The following is a 16671-nucleotide window of genomic DNA, read 5'->3' as shown; positions in this document are numbered from 1 at the left end:
TAATAATAATAATAATAATCTACTACTACTACTAAAAAATTAATAATTACTACTACTACTACTACTACTACTAATAATAATAATAATAATAATAATAATAATAATAATAATAATAATAATAATCTAGTACTACTACTACTACTACTACTACTACTACTAATAATAATAATAATAATAATAATAATAATAATAATAATAATAATCTACTACTACTACTACTACTACTAAAAATATAATAATAATAATAACAACAACAACAACAAAACAACAACAACAATAATAATAATAATAATAATCTACTACTACTACTACCACTAATAATAATAATAATAACGATTGTCATCTGTTTTTTATTCTTCTGACCCGCAGTTATGTTTTTCATTTTGTCCCTCATCCCTTGTTTCTCCCTTAGACTGCCATTCATTTTTGTCACTAAACTCTTTTACCTTTGCCTGACAGCCACCACCCAGGGCAGGTCCTCAAACTCTAGTGCACAGTGGTACTGACCCGCACTTCTCAGTCTCATTTCTTCATCCCTCATTGCTTCCTCAGAGTCCCATTCATTTTCGCTCCCAACAAAGCTCAATTCTGTTTTCCTGACATCCATCAAAGTACATGTACTCACTCAGGGCAGGTGTCCGAGCTCTACACACTCTATACACACTCACACTGACTTGCACTCCTCAGTGTGTTGTATCCTCATCTCTCATTCCTCCCATTTACATCCATTCTTTTTGGCTACAAAAAGCCATACACTTTCCTTTGACTGACAGACACCAGGCTGCATGTGCTCACTTAGGGCAGGTTGCTAAGCTCTAATCCAGCTATGCTGACCCACACTCCTCTATGTGTCATTTTTTCATTCCCTGTTCCTCCCATAGACTCCCATTCATTTTCAACAACCAGCATCCACTTGGCAACCTTCTAACAACCACACACCTAATGCCATAGCAACTGTCTAGCAACACAGGTTTAAGCTTATCATTCTGTATTTTCTTCAGGGAAAACATTATTATTGTTGTTGTTGTTGTTGTCGTCGATCAGACATTGACAATAATATTCTATAATAAATTTAAAAATGTAAATATTCAGTAGTTGCAGCCCTAGTGATTTGCATGTTTACTCCCCATTAGAGCATGTAATGATGAATATGATATTATCTTCATTGTGATAAATTACGTTCGGATACACGTCTGTGAGTATATCATGTGTCTAGTCAGTGTCTAGTCAGCACAGTGAACAACTACATAGATGAAGAATAGGGTTGTGCATTTTATTTCCATTTAAATCAAACTAGGAGGCTAAGAAAATTCCTCAGACAGACGTTTTATAGGACACAGAGAAATATCATTATTCAAAAATATATTTTAAAAAATCTGTATAGACGGTCTTCAAATGAGCTAAGACAAACACTAGAGCTTTTACACAAGGTCTTTTTTCCTCCATGAATGATGTTCCCACGTCTTAATTTGTCAGAGCAATATATCTTCTGTGGAGTATGTAGCCTGGTTAGTGATAAAGCTGCACTGTCTGACTTCTCAGTCACATCCTTAACAATGTTTCCTTGGCAGCATGTTACATTCAGGTACATCCCTAATTTCATCTGATTACAAACAACCAGTGTATAGTAGCTACATGAACTTCATCGTAACAAGCAGCTGATTGGCTGTCAGCCCATTAGGCAGTTGTTATTTTATACATTTGCTTTTCACATGTCTTTGCCAGGAGCCCTCGCTGGTGCTTGGAACTGCCATATCGTTGTCTTTTACTTACTGTTGATGTGTCTCAACCATTTTGGTGCTCTAATGTTTGCTAATGGTTGAAGTATCTTGTCTCTGTCGCACAAAAACCTCATATCTCCCCCTTTTCTATTTTTTTATACCTTTTGTATCATTTTTAAACACTAGCTACCCTTTGCAAGGCAATACAATTTCGTGATGAATGGACCAACAGAAATAGTCCAAAGTTACATGGAAAACAATCCTGTTACTCAACAATCAGATCATAATCTGACTTCTGCAGTTATCTGATTAATCAAATGGCCATTTGAACAGCACACTCTGATTTCTTAGATCAGAGTAAGGTCTAGATCCAATTAAGAAATCTGATAAACAGGCTGCATTTTAGGTCAGTAATCAGATTTCTCAGTCTGCACATACCGGAAATAAGTGAGACTCAGCAAAACATTTTGGAGCCACGCTGAAACCAACATGTTTTGACATCTTCTAGATGACGTATGTTCATGTTTTCAATGAAAGTGGCGTGATTTTTTTTTTTTTTTTTTTTTTTGGAGCCAATACATGAAGTTTGACTTTTACATTTACAGCATTTGGCTGACGCTCTTATCCAGAGCGACTTACAATTTGATCATTTTACACAGGTAGGCAAAGGTGGTGTTAGGAGTCTTGCCCAAGGACTCTTATTGGTATAGTGTAGGGTGTTTGCCCTGATGGGGATTGAACCTTAGTCTACAGTGTAGAAGGCAGAGGTGTTACTCACTACACTAACCAACCACATCTTTTCCACTGTTTTCATTACATATTCTTCTGTTGGCTGGTTGCAAAGCAGAAATCAGATTATTTTGACTCATGTAGACCTGGATTTTCCCCATTATCTGATTACTCAAGTGCATGTAAACATGTTAGGATTACTGACAAAATCTGATTTGCTGCAGTTATCAGATTATTAAGTGCATTTAATACACTCATTGACAACTGCTACAGACGCTACAGGTGTTTTTTTCCTTCTCTTGTAAAGTTACATTTTGGAAATATAAGGTTTTGACTTCACAGCAGCAACATTATATTCATATAGTTAAAATTAGAAAATGGTGATAAAAAAGGTCCAAGAAAGACATTAGCTGCACAGGTACCAGGGCAGTTGCCCCCACCTGTACTTTAAGCAGTGACCCTTGACTGAGGCCATTCAAATAAGAAGAATTTTTCTGACAGCCTGCCAGACTTACTGAAAAAAAACAACAAAAAAGTGCAAGAAAATCAAAATTGCTACAGCAAAGCAGTGCTGAGGCAAACATGCCTCACAGATGGGGCTTGACAACCGAGTTGGAAGATAAGGTTTCAGAAACAAAGTCCCGTCAGTGGATGTCGTGCCTCCGAACTGCGCCGAAGCTGATCTGCGCAGTGCTGTATCAAACATTTTCAGCGTGAGCAAGATCCCTTGATATTTACAAAAAGCTCTGAAATGATATTCTCCCAGCTCAAACTGTGTTGCTAAAGACTCAGGGTCCCCATTCTTCTCCCTGCTCGTCAGTAAAAATCTGCTGAGCAAATAATTCAGTTTGCATGTTCTTACATAACTCAGTATGGTACTGTCAGGATATTCAGTTCATTATCTCTAAAGTGTAGCATTACATCTATCCTGTGCTAAAGTTATATTTTTTCCAATATGATAACTCAGCAAATGGAAAGAATATTTTAATAGAAATTGTAAGATATGATAAATAATTTATTCATCCCACAACAGGAAAATTCACAGTGCTACAGCAGCAAAGGGACAGTCAAGAATTACTTAACACGGTTACAGTTTGTACTGATTACTGTGTAGACAATATATATATATATATATATATATATATATATATATATATATATATATATATACAGCACTGTGTGAAAGTCTTAGGCACCCAAGAAACACATTTTCAAAATCTATTTATTTGTGTAGTTTGTGTTTATTTGCTGAGAAAAGTGTTAATATTTGAATAAACAAAATGTATAGAATATTAATTAACAATGACTATTATTTAATAATGAATTAATAATGTAATGTCTAGACAACCTGCTGTGCCTCCTCCGGCCACTAGGAGAGCCAGGACTGAGTAATTAGGACTAAGCAGGTGCAGCTGTGGGTACCCTATTTAAGGAGTGCTCACACACTGCTAGCTGCTCAGTCTTGAGTTCTTTCTGCCATGTGCAGAATGCTCTGACTCAGCCAGTAAATTCTGTAGCACTCTTGAGTTCTTCCAGTGTAAATATAAAAAAAAATAAAAACATAAATAAGTGTCTCTAGTGTTCTCTTGCTCTGAGTGTTCAGGGAGAAGTGACAGAGAGGTTAAGAAAGGGGATTTAAGTTCAGTTTTGGGGAGTCTTCAGTTCTGTTTGTCTTTGTAAGCCTTTTGAGTGAGCACAAAGTTTGCTGCCCAAAACCTGTTAGAAAAAAAAGGAAACATGCAGGTAAGTTTTTACTGAAATAAATCCTTCTGCTTTCTAAAATCAAATGAATGTTCTGGGCAAATGATAAGAAACTATTAACTTTTAATTTTTAGCTGCTTAGCTAAATTTACATTTATCCCCAGTCTTTGAGGACTTTGAGGACACGCTCTGGCATTTTGCAGTCTTGTTTTTGATATAATGGGGGGAGTAGGAAGAGGCCAAGCTCCTCATATAAACAAATTTTTTTGGATGCTTTATAAATTTCTAAATCACTTTAAGATGTTCCAGCTGTAAAGTGCTATATGGGTAAATTATTGTATAATAATAATAATAATAATAATAATAATAATAATATTAGACAAGAAATCATTCTTTATTCGAGAGCTCACTTATATGAATGAACACCCATGAACAGCAGCCCACACCTGCACAAGAAGACAGGAAATGCATTTACTGAAAGTTACATAAGCTTTATATTTTGACAACCACCATCTGTAGAAATAGTGCAATATTTTATACATTTCTATGAAAGTAATGATTAGGAAAATGACACTGCTACATATTTAACCACACCTGTATTAATGTCTTCCAGCTTTTCACAGCTCAGCCATGAGTCACGTTAGTGCCTGCACCACTCGGCTCGTAAAAATCAAAAGGCAGCATTGATTTCGTGCCTTATTTTTGATCACAAAAGAAGGCTCTGAGCATCCCTCCAGGCTTCTTAAGGGGAAACTTTCGCCTTAAGATGTTTTATGCAACAGGCCTCATTGTGTTGATTCACAGCTCCAGTCCTGCACTGCACTCCAGGGCAAGTATGGATAATCTCATCATGCAGAAAGACATTTGTCTAGTAAAGTAGTTACTGCTTATATTATATCTGCATACTTTACCCGAAGAAACGATCCAAAACACATTAAGTTGTACGTAAGCTGTACGTTATATTTGGTTTCTGGGTGGTATGACATGCATAATATTTAACAATATCCAGTAGAGGTTGATCTAGCCTTACAGCAATGCTTTAATAATTACTGAAATCAGGAAGCAGTGAGGGCTTGGGTTGCGTGAAAGGGGAATTTCACCACTATTTCAAAATGTCAACATAATTCAGTAATTGAGATGTAAATGGAGTGATTCCGAGTGGTGTCTACATGCACCACATGTGCATGTCTACAACACAAATTACAGCTATTTTATTTAATATCCAACACCACCACTGAACCTACATGTGTCTACATTTGTCTGATGTACGTTATATTGATGATTTGTGTGGCACTTTATTTATTTATTTATTTATTTATTTATTTATTATGGGGGGCAGTATTTTGCCTAATAACACCCTCCACCTCCACGTGTCTCCCCATTATGAATTTCTTTCTGAAAATAATTGGTCTTGGACAATGTATTAATAAATAATTCACAAAACAGCCTTCTGTGAGGGAGCTTTTAGAGGTGGACGTCCGGTTCCTATCACCACCACTGTAAACAATTCTGACACGAAGGTTCTCAAGAGTAGAGCGTTTCACACTAAATCACCCTGAATCACTGTTTCACACCTAAATGATTCAGTAATGGTGACCATTCGATGGTCAGTTCACCAGTCAGTGATGGGAATATCCATCCCTGTGTGCTTCTGAGGACCGACACTGTACCTGCCATAATGAAAGGACAAATACGTCTACACTGAAAGCTTTCTTTATAAATGACTCTATTTTAGTGCTGTTACTCTACAAGCTTTGTAGGTTCCAACTAATTAGTATGAATCTACAGATAATGAAGAAATGTTAGATATGCCCAGAATGATGAACAGCATGAGAAAGCTGAAACGGCCGTTTCAGCCTGAGAGCCTGAGAGTCCCCAGCATGCACTGCAGCATGGTGTGCGTTCTGACCCCCCTTTCTTCTAATAATAACCTGTGGGCTGTCAGTTACTCAAAGAAATATGGCTGGTGTCTAGTTCAAGCAAACAAGCAATTATAAAACTAAACTACTAAACTATTTTTATTTACAATTATTTTGAATAAATAATGGCCTGTTGGGGTCATGCCAAAATAAATAGGCTTACAGAAAAACACTGTTTCACTCTAGCCACCATGGACACACATGTCATTAGAGGCAAAAGAAAAACATATATCTTTAAAATGGTATCTTTACGAGAGAGGTCAAAAATCATCTTCGGTTTTAATGTGAAGTATTTTTTTTTTTTTTTCCGCCCAACAGTTTGAGCATTTCTACCAATCCATTCATCATGAAATGTTCACACAACGTAAAGAATGGCTTCTGTGCTTAAATGATGCAGAAATCTCCCCTGTTTTTCACCCCCAGGGTTTTGTTTTTTAGACAGCGACGATATGTTGCAGCTCCTCTGGTGGCAGATTTAATTGACCCAAATGGGCCATTGACACATTTTCACAATGGAAAAAACTCCCCACGAATACTGAATAAAACATCTCAAAATACCTTCTGGTGTCTAGCTTATAGTGTGTGTATATATGTATATATATGTATGTATGTGTGTATCTGTGTGTGTGTGTGTGTGTGTGTGTGTGTGTGTGTGTGTGTGTATATATATTATAACTGTAATTATAGATATGACAGGCTTTTGACCATTAGTTTGTTTTAAGCAGATGCTTAATTGGCCACATTATAAAGAAAAGCAGCTCAGTTCTTTTTCTGTATTGTATTGATGCTGTTAATAAACCAGAATAAACCGAGATCAGCCAGTTCACCTCCTTTTTTCTACGCTCTGTCAATTTTATCAGCTCCACTGACCGAATAGGAGCTCTCTGTAGTTCTACAGTTACAGACTGTAGTCCATCTGTTTCTCTGATACTCTGTTACCCTGATCTTCAGTGGTCAGGACCCCCATGGACCCTCACAGAGCTGGTGCTATTTGGGTGTGGGGTCATTCTCAGCACTGCAGTAACACTGGTGGTGTGTCGGTCCACCTTGTAGATGTAAAGTCAGAGACGACAGCTCATCTGCTGCTGCACAGTTTGTGTTGGTCATCCTCTAGTCCTTCATCAGTGGTCGCAGGACGCTGCCCACAGGACACTGCCCACAGGACACTGTTGGCTGGATATTTTTAGTTGGTGGACTATTCTCAGTCCAGCAGTGACCCTGAGGTGTTATAAAAACTCCAGCAGCACTGCTGTGTCTGATCCACTCAGACCAGCACCTAAATAGTACCTGCTCTGTGAGGGTCCTGATTGAACAGGGTGAAAGAGCTGCAAAGTGATCTAAACGGTCAGTGGAGCTGATAAAATGCACAATGACTGTAGAAACAAGGAGGTGTACGTAATTAAGTGGCTGGACAGTGCAAACGTCCTGTCATTGATTGCTTTGTTTATTTTAGACTACTGGGCCACAAAAATGGCTCAGAATGGCCATCAGTGATGGCAGCTCTCTCTGCCAGTGACTCTGGTCTGCTCTTCTGCTGTATTGTGATTGTGCTGAAGGCTGTGCTCAGTAGTAGGTTAAGGGTCACCGAACCTTTTAATCAATGCTAAAAAAGTGGACGACCTCGAAGTGATTCTGCAGTGAATGTGGTCTTTTGATGGAGGAAATTCAGTGGCGCTCTTTTCCCAGCTGTGCTGACCGTGGTGTCTGCGGGAGCAGGACTGGCTTAGTTTTTCGGTTCCTGTTGATTCGGAGCAACGTCGACCAATCAAGTGTCGGCTAGGTAAAGGGCACAGAAATGAATCATGAAGTCTGAAAGTTATCTGAAAGGTTTAGCATCAGTTCAGAAAGCTTTAGTCTGTTTCTGACCATCTTCACCTGAAAACATTCCTGATACACAGACACTAGAAGAAGTGTTTGAGGTGTAATCCTGTAGCCTTACGTTTTTGTGCCAAAGTCTTTTCGAGGAAATGACACATAATTCGTCCATTCGAGGAAATGACACATAAAGCCATTGATCTGCGCAGCATTTATTTGTTTGAAAAATAACCGTAACAGAGTAGATACAATAATAAACAGCCTGGACAAGCAGAACGTGCTACACACAAGATTCTCTGGGCAAGACTTGGGCTACTTTTGCCAGTGTCTATAACATGATCAGTTAGTTGGTCACTCTGGATGTGAGTGTGTGCTGAATGCATGAATGTAAATATTATGTGTGTGTGTTTTAACTGTGCCTTAAATATCCTTAACCATTTTTCAGTAAACGACCATCATGTCTACATTTAATAGGGGGTACATTTAATAGGGGGCAGTCGAGGGCTGGAGGTTAGGGAACCGGAAGGTCGCTGGTTGACTCCCCAGAGCCGACAGCACATGACTGAGGTGTCCTTGAGCAAGACACCTAATCCCTAACTGCTCCCCGGTCGCTGCGGATAGGGCTGCCTAGACTAGAACTGTAGAACGAAGGTTTTCAGGTTTACTTTGTTCATCTGTGCCCACTCGTCACGTTTTACTTAGCAGTAAGACCAGAGAAACCCATTTAACCCCTTTTCTACAGTCCCCATAGTGAACATTCTGCAACTAACTGGGATCCTTTGATGAATTATTGTGATCAGATGAAACTTTAATGCTTTAACGCTGTCAGACAAACTACGACATTGTGTGTGAAGTATTAGGACTGCGTTGAGCTGCTAATGAGCAAGGAGGGTGAAAGGGGATGGGCGAAAACCCCCTGCTGTGGAAAATAATTCACACTTCTCCACAAAGATGGCCACGCCGAGATACAAGGACAAATACCGCTTTCTTTATATCAAACAATCCTGTACAACCCCTACAAAAAACAAAGTGTGTTTAAAATTTATTTTATTAAGTAAACTTAAGTTCAAGTATGTTATGTAGTATGTATACTAATATCCCTGGACGAATAGTATACATTTTCAGTATTTATTGGGACTAATTTGGCCCACTTTTAAGTTTATAAAAGTTTACTTTAGGTGTAAAAGTTGTAAACTTTTAGAATGTTTGTTTGTACTGCAATTATACTGTGCACTATACTGAAAGTGAACTTGTATGTACTAGTTATAAACTTCTAGCTCACTTTTTAGTTTCTGAAAATATACTTTGACCTAAACTGCAATTAAACCTCTATAGAGTTACTGTTAGTTTACTATTTCTGTAATACTAATCTACCTTTTAGTTCAGAAAAGTACACTTATGAGTAACTTTGGATGCACAGCTACTTCACATTTAAGCTTTTTTGTACTACAACTATTCTGTGAACTACACTAATTGACCTTATAAGTATACTTTTAGTTTAGTAATTCTATACTATGTATATGTCCAACACTTTTGTTTATAAAAGTACATTTTAAAATAGCTACTACTACAGGCCACAAGTATAAATATAGACGTGTGCGTGTGTGTGTGTGTGTGTGTACATTTTTACATGTACATAACATTTTTAATGAACTAGTCCATTAATAAAGTGCTAGTTCTAGCCCAGAATAGCCTATTAAATAGTATGTATAAATATATATATATAAATAGAAGTGATTCGCTTTACTGCTTATCTTATTAATGTGGTTTGCTCTCATTGATGACTTTTTTTTTTCCCCATTTTTCTCTCCAGCTTATGCACAAAATACACTTTACCATGGTCCAAGCTGGAGAGCAGAACCCTCTGACCTGATTCTACCCATCCACTCCCCAAATCAGGAAGCTGTTCTAACATGCGAGGCGTCTGGTGTCCCCTCTCCGCAGTACAGGTAAGAGACAGCCATACTGCTCGAGACCATTTATGGCTTTTCAGCGCTTCTGTGGTGCAGTTGAGTGGTCTGGTTTTGGCAGTGCTTCCCTCAGGGGGACTGAATGGGAGACTAATAGTGCTGATTGCTATTGATTTTCCGGGGCTGGTGATTTGTTTGTCCCATCAGTTTAGTGCTGTAGAAATACGGTAACCTACTGTATTACCAAGTGCTTCTTCTGCACCATGTCTACCGTGACCCAGTTTCTGTGAGCTTCCACCGGCGCTGCACTGAATGCCAAGATCAACATTTTTCTTTTCTTCTCTTTCTTTTTTTTTTTAAATAGTACATCGACCTCATATGCTAAACGGCTTAATCTGAATATTATAAAAGTGGCAAGTTCAATACAGCTGCGATGCTACAGCTATAGACTCATTATTTTCCTGGTGTGTGCAGATCTCAGCGTGAGCTTTGGGTATTAGCAGGCTTGATATATTGGCTTTACCCGGAGAGTAATGTACACTTTCATCGCAGTGGGAAAGAAAAAATGGCTTTGAATATAGGAAGGATCTAAATGACTTATTTGTGCTCAAGATTCCCAGATACTGCCCTGCTTGGTCCCCGGAGGGATGTCTGGCCTGAAAATAGCAGCCGGCAGTGCCTCAATGGTAGATTGTGTTTCTGAGCTTGGGTCAGCATCATGCAAATGCTCGAGTGAGTGCTTGGTGGAAGGGGGGTTGGGGGTTGCGAGGCTGGTGGGGGGGGAGTGCGACAACCTTGCAAGTGACATTCCATTAAATGCATGCATTTTCCTTTCTTCAGCGCAGAACACAGGCCTAGCTCATCCGTGGGGTGCATGATTATACTCGCTGTGCAAGATGAGGGGGTTTAGGAGAGGAGCTAAACCATTACACTAACAGGCACTGAGCAAAACAAAGGAAAACAAGTGCAAGGCTCACCGCCGCTCTTCAAACAGATGAAATGACTTGGATTTTGCACTCTAATTAAAACGCTCAGCCCTTGGTTTATTTATGAAGACTTTGGTAAACACAGGGATGGAATAGGATACTGCCGCTTGTGTGCGTTCAATACACAACACCCTAGTGCAGACACAGAGACAGACCTGGCTACTGTGCACTACACCCGTTTATTGCTCTTCATTGTGATCATACAAAGCCTCAGATCTACGTCATTTTACAGGAGAAGAAAGACATTCTTAACTTCATCGTTTGTCATATCATTCTTACATGGCCTCTTTATCCTTTAGAATGAAATAAAATTAATTTAAATTGAAATTAAATTAATTAAATGGGCTTTTTATACGTCACTGCTGTCTCCACAAGACCTTGTATCTCCATTTTTCAGTTTTGTGTAAATTACATGATGAATGGACCAAAAGCTAAATCCAAAAAAAACCTGGTTCCATTGACTTACGGTGAAAGCAAAGTAGGTTTTTCCTTCTCCTGTGAAGTTCCCATTTTGGAGATGAGGTTTTATTCCGACAGCAGCGATGTGTCAATATGTGTGATCTATGTAGATGTGTTGGTAGCAGAAAAGAAAAAGTGGTATGTTATGCCATCTCTAACAAAAGCAGTTCTACCAGAAAGTCTCAAGAAACAAACGCGAAGGAAAGAAAATCGTTTCATCTTAATATTTAAGTTAAAAACGCCACGGGCCCTGTTGTCGGCCCAGGTCTTCAAACGTGTAGAACCTCGCAGAACCTGCCATATAGGGATGGCAGGGGGCGGAGCCTACCCCCTGGGCATCCAGGCAGGGATTAACTGGTGGCGGTGGCGAGGAAGGAAGGGAACGATGAAACATCAACATCTGAAAGCAGCAAAACAGGTGTGTAAATCAAGTATTTATTTATTTTTAAATGCAATTTTATTTGAAAGGATCCACCTTTTTTTTTTCGTTGCCAATTCCACCCGCTAGTTAGGACTCCCCAAATCACATGATACTATGAATGCTAGGAGGGTGAAGGCAGCACAGGCTTCCTCTGAGACCTGCGAAACCAGCCACCGCTTCTTTTCGAACTGCTGCTCACGCGACGTCATTGGACAGCCGAACGCGCTCGGAGGACAGCGGCAACCGCCAGATCTGTAACGTGGTTGGTTAGTGTAGCGGTTAACACCTCTGCCTTCTATGCTGTAGACTAGGGTTCAGTCCCTGCCTGGGTAACCACCCTACACCATACCAATAAGAGTCCTTGGGCAAGACTCCTAACATCGCCTTCGCCTACTTGTGTGAAATGATCAAATTGTAAGTCGCTCTGGATAAGAGCGTCAGCCAAATGCCATAAATGTAAATGTAAAAATGTAACGTCAGCTAAAAGATCCCTGCGCTGACCGGCATCGTGATGGGGGTAGAAGGGGGAGCCATCCTACCCACCCAGAGAGAGCAAGGTCTCTTGGACCCCCGGCTACAGACGGCTGTACCATCACCAGGGATCGAACTCGCAATCTCCTGATGACAGGACCAACTCTTAGACAGTTGCGCCACTCAGGAGCCCCAAATGGAGTCATTTTAAAGGCAGGTGGACGCTTGTGATTGGTTAGAGTAAAGAGTGATGTAGCATTGGAGTCTCTCTGGCAGAACTTGCGCTAAAGCTTTCATTTCTACTGGAAAGACTCCAGAGATGAACGTGAAGGAAAGACGATGAGCATCTTGTACATGGTTCATTGAAGAATCATTTTTTTAATTTAACTTTTAAAATTTACAGTTTTGAAAGAAAAAATGAATAGATTGTTATTTGTCAGTGCTGAAGGATTCAGAATCTGTATTGGTACCAGAAAAGCAAAAGTGGTAAGTTGTGCCATCTCTGATAAAAATAGCTCTCTTAAAGAACCACCCACTGAAAGGTTATTTAGGAAACCAAAAGTGGTTTCTTCCTGGCATCGTTCCAAGAAGGAGAGTTCTTGGCCTCTTCATTTATTTTTAATAGTGAACGCACAGGGCAGCTGGCAGCTTCATGAGTTAGTTACATGGTTTTGATAGGAAAGTGACGGCTTGCATCGCACTTGTAGATTTCCTGTCGTTTTTCACTGGTCTGGTACACGTAACGCATTTAGGATGTTGGCTTTTCTTTGTTGTGAAAGTACAAATTGCCGTGTCAACACTGATGGCTCTCTGCAGCTGCTGAATCCGTTCAAGTTAGGATTGATTTGGGAGTTAAAAGAAAGATAAAAGGAGGAGCAACTCGGGGGAAATGTGTCATGGCATGGCTTACTTTGAAGTCAGCAAATATTTGAAAGGATCCACCTTTTTTGAAGATCCTTAATCTTTTTGATTTGACTGAAAAGCCTTACACCTACAGCACCGTCCCAGCTATGACTTTGACACGATGTTCAGGCGCTCAAACATCAAATCTGCACTTCTTAAACAATTATTACGGTGGTGTCAGGGAAAAAAATGATCATCTGATAATTTTTTACCAGATCTGGCAGTTTGAAGAATCGCATGTGGCAGCGAAATCTCCACACGTCGTTCATCCGGGCACGTCGCCCAACAGGTGAAGCCTCCTACATCCGTCTCCCTAGTGCGCAGTGCTTCCCACGGAGCGGAAGAGGCAGCTGAATGTTGACTCAAGGACATCATCTCCGGTCCAACTGCAGCGAGCGAAAAAGCAGCCCGGTCCCTGAAGAAGATTCTGTTACTTTCTCATTTCAAAGTTGTTTGGGAGTCTGGTCCTATTCCAGTGAGGCCGGCGTAGAGCATGGAGAATTACACAGCGCCAGGCGTTTTTTGTTTCTCCATCTCAGATTCCCACAGAGCTGCAAGAACAGCGTTGAGTCAAAGAGGAGCGTTTTGGCATGCTTCACATCTTTTCACAAAGGCTGCTTCAAGAAACTTGGAATATTTATGCTATTTTGTAGCGACGAAACTGGCTTTAATAGGATGAAACAGGGCTTTTGTGAGTAATTAATACAGCTCCTTTGGTGCAAAGGCTGCTTGAATTCTTTGTATAGGTAATTTGGCAAGGACTCAGCATTGTTGGATTTGATTGTTGTCCAGAATTTATATTAGAAAACATTCCGGGACTGAGTTCGCAAACTCGCAGAGCAGGGCCTCCAAATACTGGAGCACACAACGTGGAAAAAATGCCTATTTTCTGTTGTCACTCAATACAGAGTTCAAAACTGCCTCTGGATGCAATATTAGTGCAAAGACTGAGTGAGTGGGGAGCTTCGTGAAATGGGTTTCCATGGCTGAGCAGCTGCACACCACAAGCCTAGGATCTTTATGTGCATGAATCTGGGTTTGGTGGGTGCCAGGAGAACGTTACGTGGGAATGCATAATGCCAACAGTAAAGTTTGGTGGAGGAGGGATAGTGGGCTGGGGCTGTTGTTCATAGAAAGTGTAAACAAGTTATAATGCATTCATAAACATGGCTATGAATATTTATAAAAATGCATTACACTTTATAGCCATTCTTATTATGCATTGTGAATTGTTAGCACTGTTCATAACACATTATTAAGAGCTCATAAGCTGTATTTGTCCGCTCTAAGTAAAGTGAAGCGTACTGGACTAAAGCCTCCTCCAGGGTTTAGACTGAGGCTTCAGGTTGAAGCATTTACTGAAGGATTTACTGAAACACTAAAACACAATAAAGCTCATTACAGGCTTCAGATGTCAGAGTTTAAACTAGAGCTGCCCTCAGTGTTTCACCCAATGTGGGAAAGTCAATGTACACCACTGTTAATGTGCACCACCGTTAGCCTGGCACTAACTTAACACTGCATACTTGGTTTGCTGTGAAGTAACATTTAAAGTGGGACGCTGGGTAAGAAAAGCTCACTGTAACAGTGATTCTAGGCTGGACGGCCTGTTTGGAGCATCTGAATATTCAGGACTGAAGCCCTGAAGATGCTGCTCTAACAGCCCCAACGCTGAGAAATAAAACACTGGAAATCTCAGGGCGTAAAGAAACTCTGTATTTGTCTGTACGCTCTCCAAGCTGGGACTGATTTCTTTGGCAGTAACAGTATAACATGTTATGACCATTAGTTATAATGCATTATATAAGAAAATCATAATGCATAATAAACATGGCTATAATGTGTAATTCATTAAAATAATTTTTTATAAATATTTATGAGCATGTTTTATAATGCCATATGAATGCATTACAACATGTTATAATTGTGTTTATAGATACTTACAAACATGACATTCATAGAAAGTGTCATCGGGATGCTTTTCAGGGTTTAGGCCCCTCAGTTCCAGTGAAGGGTGGTCTTAATGTGACCGCATATGAAGACATTTTAGACAGTGATATTCTTCCAACTTTGTGTCGGCAGTTTGGGAAAGAGCCTTTCCTGTTGCAGCATGACTGAGCCCCTGTGCGCAAAGCAGCTCCATAAAGGCACAGCTTGACGAGTTTGGTGTGGTGGGACTTCAGTGGCCTGCATTTTAAATTATGAGCATAAAACCACGCAAATATAGGATATGGGCCCATTCATTTTGATCCATTTCAAGTTCGTTTAAAGCATGTTTTTGCACGCAGGACTCAAGTTTGGGCGAGCTGTTCCACTTGCCAGTGTTTGAATACTAAAATCACTATTTGAGTATTTGTTTTTCTGCTGATGCAATTTAACATGTAAACAATTTGGTGCAAAAATGTTTTGATTTTTTTTTTTTTTTTTTTTTTTTTTGGATTTTAAGGGCAAATATAGCTTAAGAGATTAAAGATTGTAAGTATAATTGTTTAAACATTATAATGTTCTACATTTCAGTTTGAGTGACTTTTGTGTTGTTAAAGACATGATTAGGAAGGTTGTAACTAGACTAACTCTACTCTACTCTAGCTGGTGTTGGCTAGAACCAAAAACAGTGAAAAGATGTTTCTGTATTTTCTGTGTTACTGCATGTAGACATGTTGTCTGCTGAGGAGAAAAAACACTGTAAAGGCCGATATCTACTGCTGCACATTATCTAATTAGCTCATTCGAAGGGACAGCCCTTATTATTCAAGCACAGAGACCAGAATGTTTCACCTATTTTACTAATAACATGACAATTTAAAATGGAAACTGAATTTTTTTGGGGGAAGGAACGCACTGGTATCCATGCACAGGTTTACTGTGTTGGTGTATTATGATATGTTAATATCTGATAAAAAGACCACCCCCCCCCCCCCCCACCCCACGGTTAAATATCAAATATCTTGCACTGGACCTAAACATCTACTACTACTACTACTACTACTATTCTAACGTGTAGGGTTCTTGTGGACAGAGAAATGTAGATGTCTCAAGGTTCAGCTAAAAACACAGCCCCCTGTTGTACTCTGGAAAACCCACCACTCATTCAGGCTCTTCAACATAGGCTGTGAGCGAATTAACCTGAAACATAAACATTTCTTATCTTAAAAACTGAACTACTCATAACATAGTGTAGCAACACCACAGTACGTTTTGGCAGCTTCATACCTCAAGTTAGACCATGTCCATGAAGTGCTGCTTGTTTTGGTGTATCTGTACTGAAGTTTCTCCGTTCTGGACTTTTTCCTTTCACTCCACTACATTTCAGAGTCTAATATCCGACTTTTTCCTCCTACATTTTGAGAAATCTGTCGTTCCTTTTGGTTTCTGTGTGTATAAAAACATCACATGTCAAAACGAAAGAAGCGCAAAGCCAGAGCACCAATCAGGGCCCAGCGGTCACTTTGTTTAGAGCTGGTTTTGACCTGTTGGTCATACCGACCCAGTGCAGCACGCGGTTCAACGTCAGCGCAGCAGCGTAAAACTTTGGGAGAGTCTGTTCAACATAAATGATGAACTAACCTAACTTTGTGTAAATAGAGCTCAATATAGAAATATGTCCACATATGCAGTCGAGACTGACGCGGCTTT

The 16671-nt window shown here is 39.7% G+C and overlaps 1 protein-coding gene across 1 annotated transcript in view; it reads left to right on the top strand.

The window, feature by feature from the left end:
- cntn3b (contactin 3b) overlaps positions 1–16671 on the top strand; it is a 162289-nt gene that overhangs the window by 30674 nt on the left and 114944 nt on the right. The window contains exon 3 of the mRNA XM_037535024.1: positions 9699–9834. Coding sequence (XP_037390921.1) covers positions 9699–9834 — 136 coding nt within the window. The remainder of the gene's footprint in view (positions 1–9698; positions 9835–16671) is intronic.

This window comes from Pygocentrus nattereri, chromosome 26, assembly GCF_015220715.1.
Source record: "Pygocentrus nattereri isolate fPygNat1 chromosome 26, fPygNat1.pri, whole genome shotgun sequence".
Taxonomy (NCBI): domain Eukaryota; kingdom Metazoa; phylum Chordata; class Actinopteri; order Characiformes; family Serrasalmidae; genus Pygocentrus; species Pygocentrus nattereri.
This window is presented reverse-complemented; position numbering and strand designations above follow the sequence as displayed.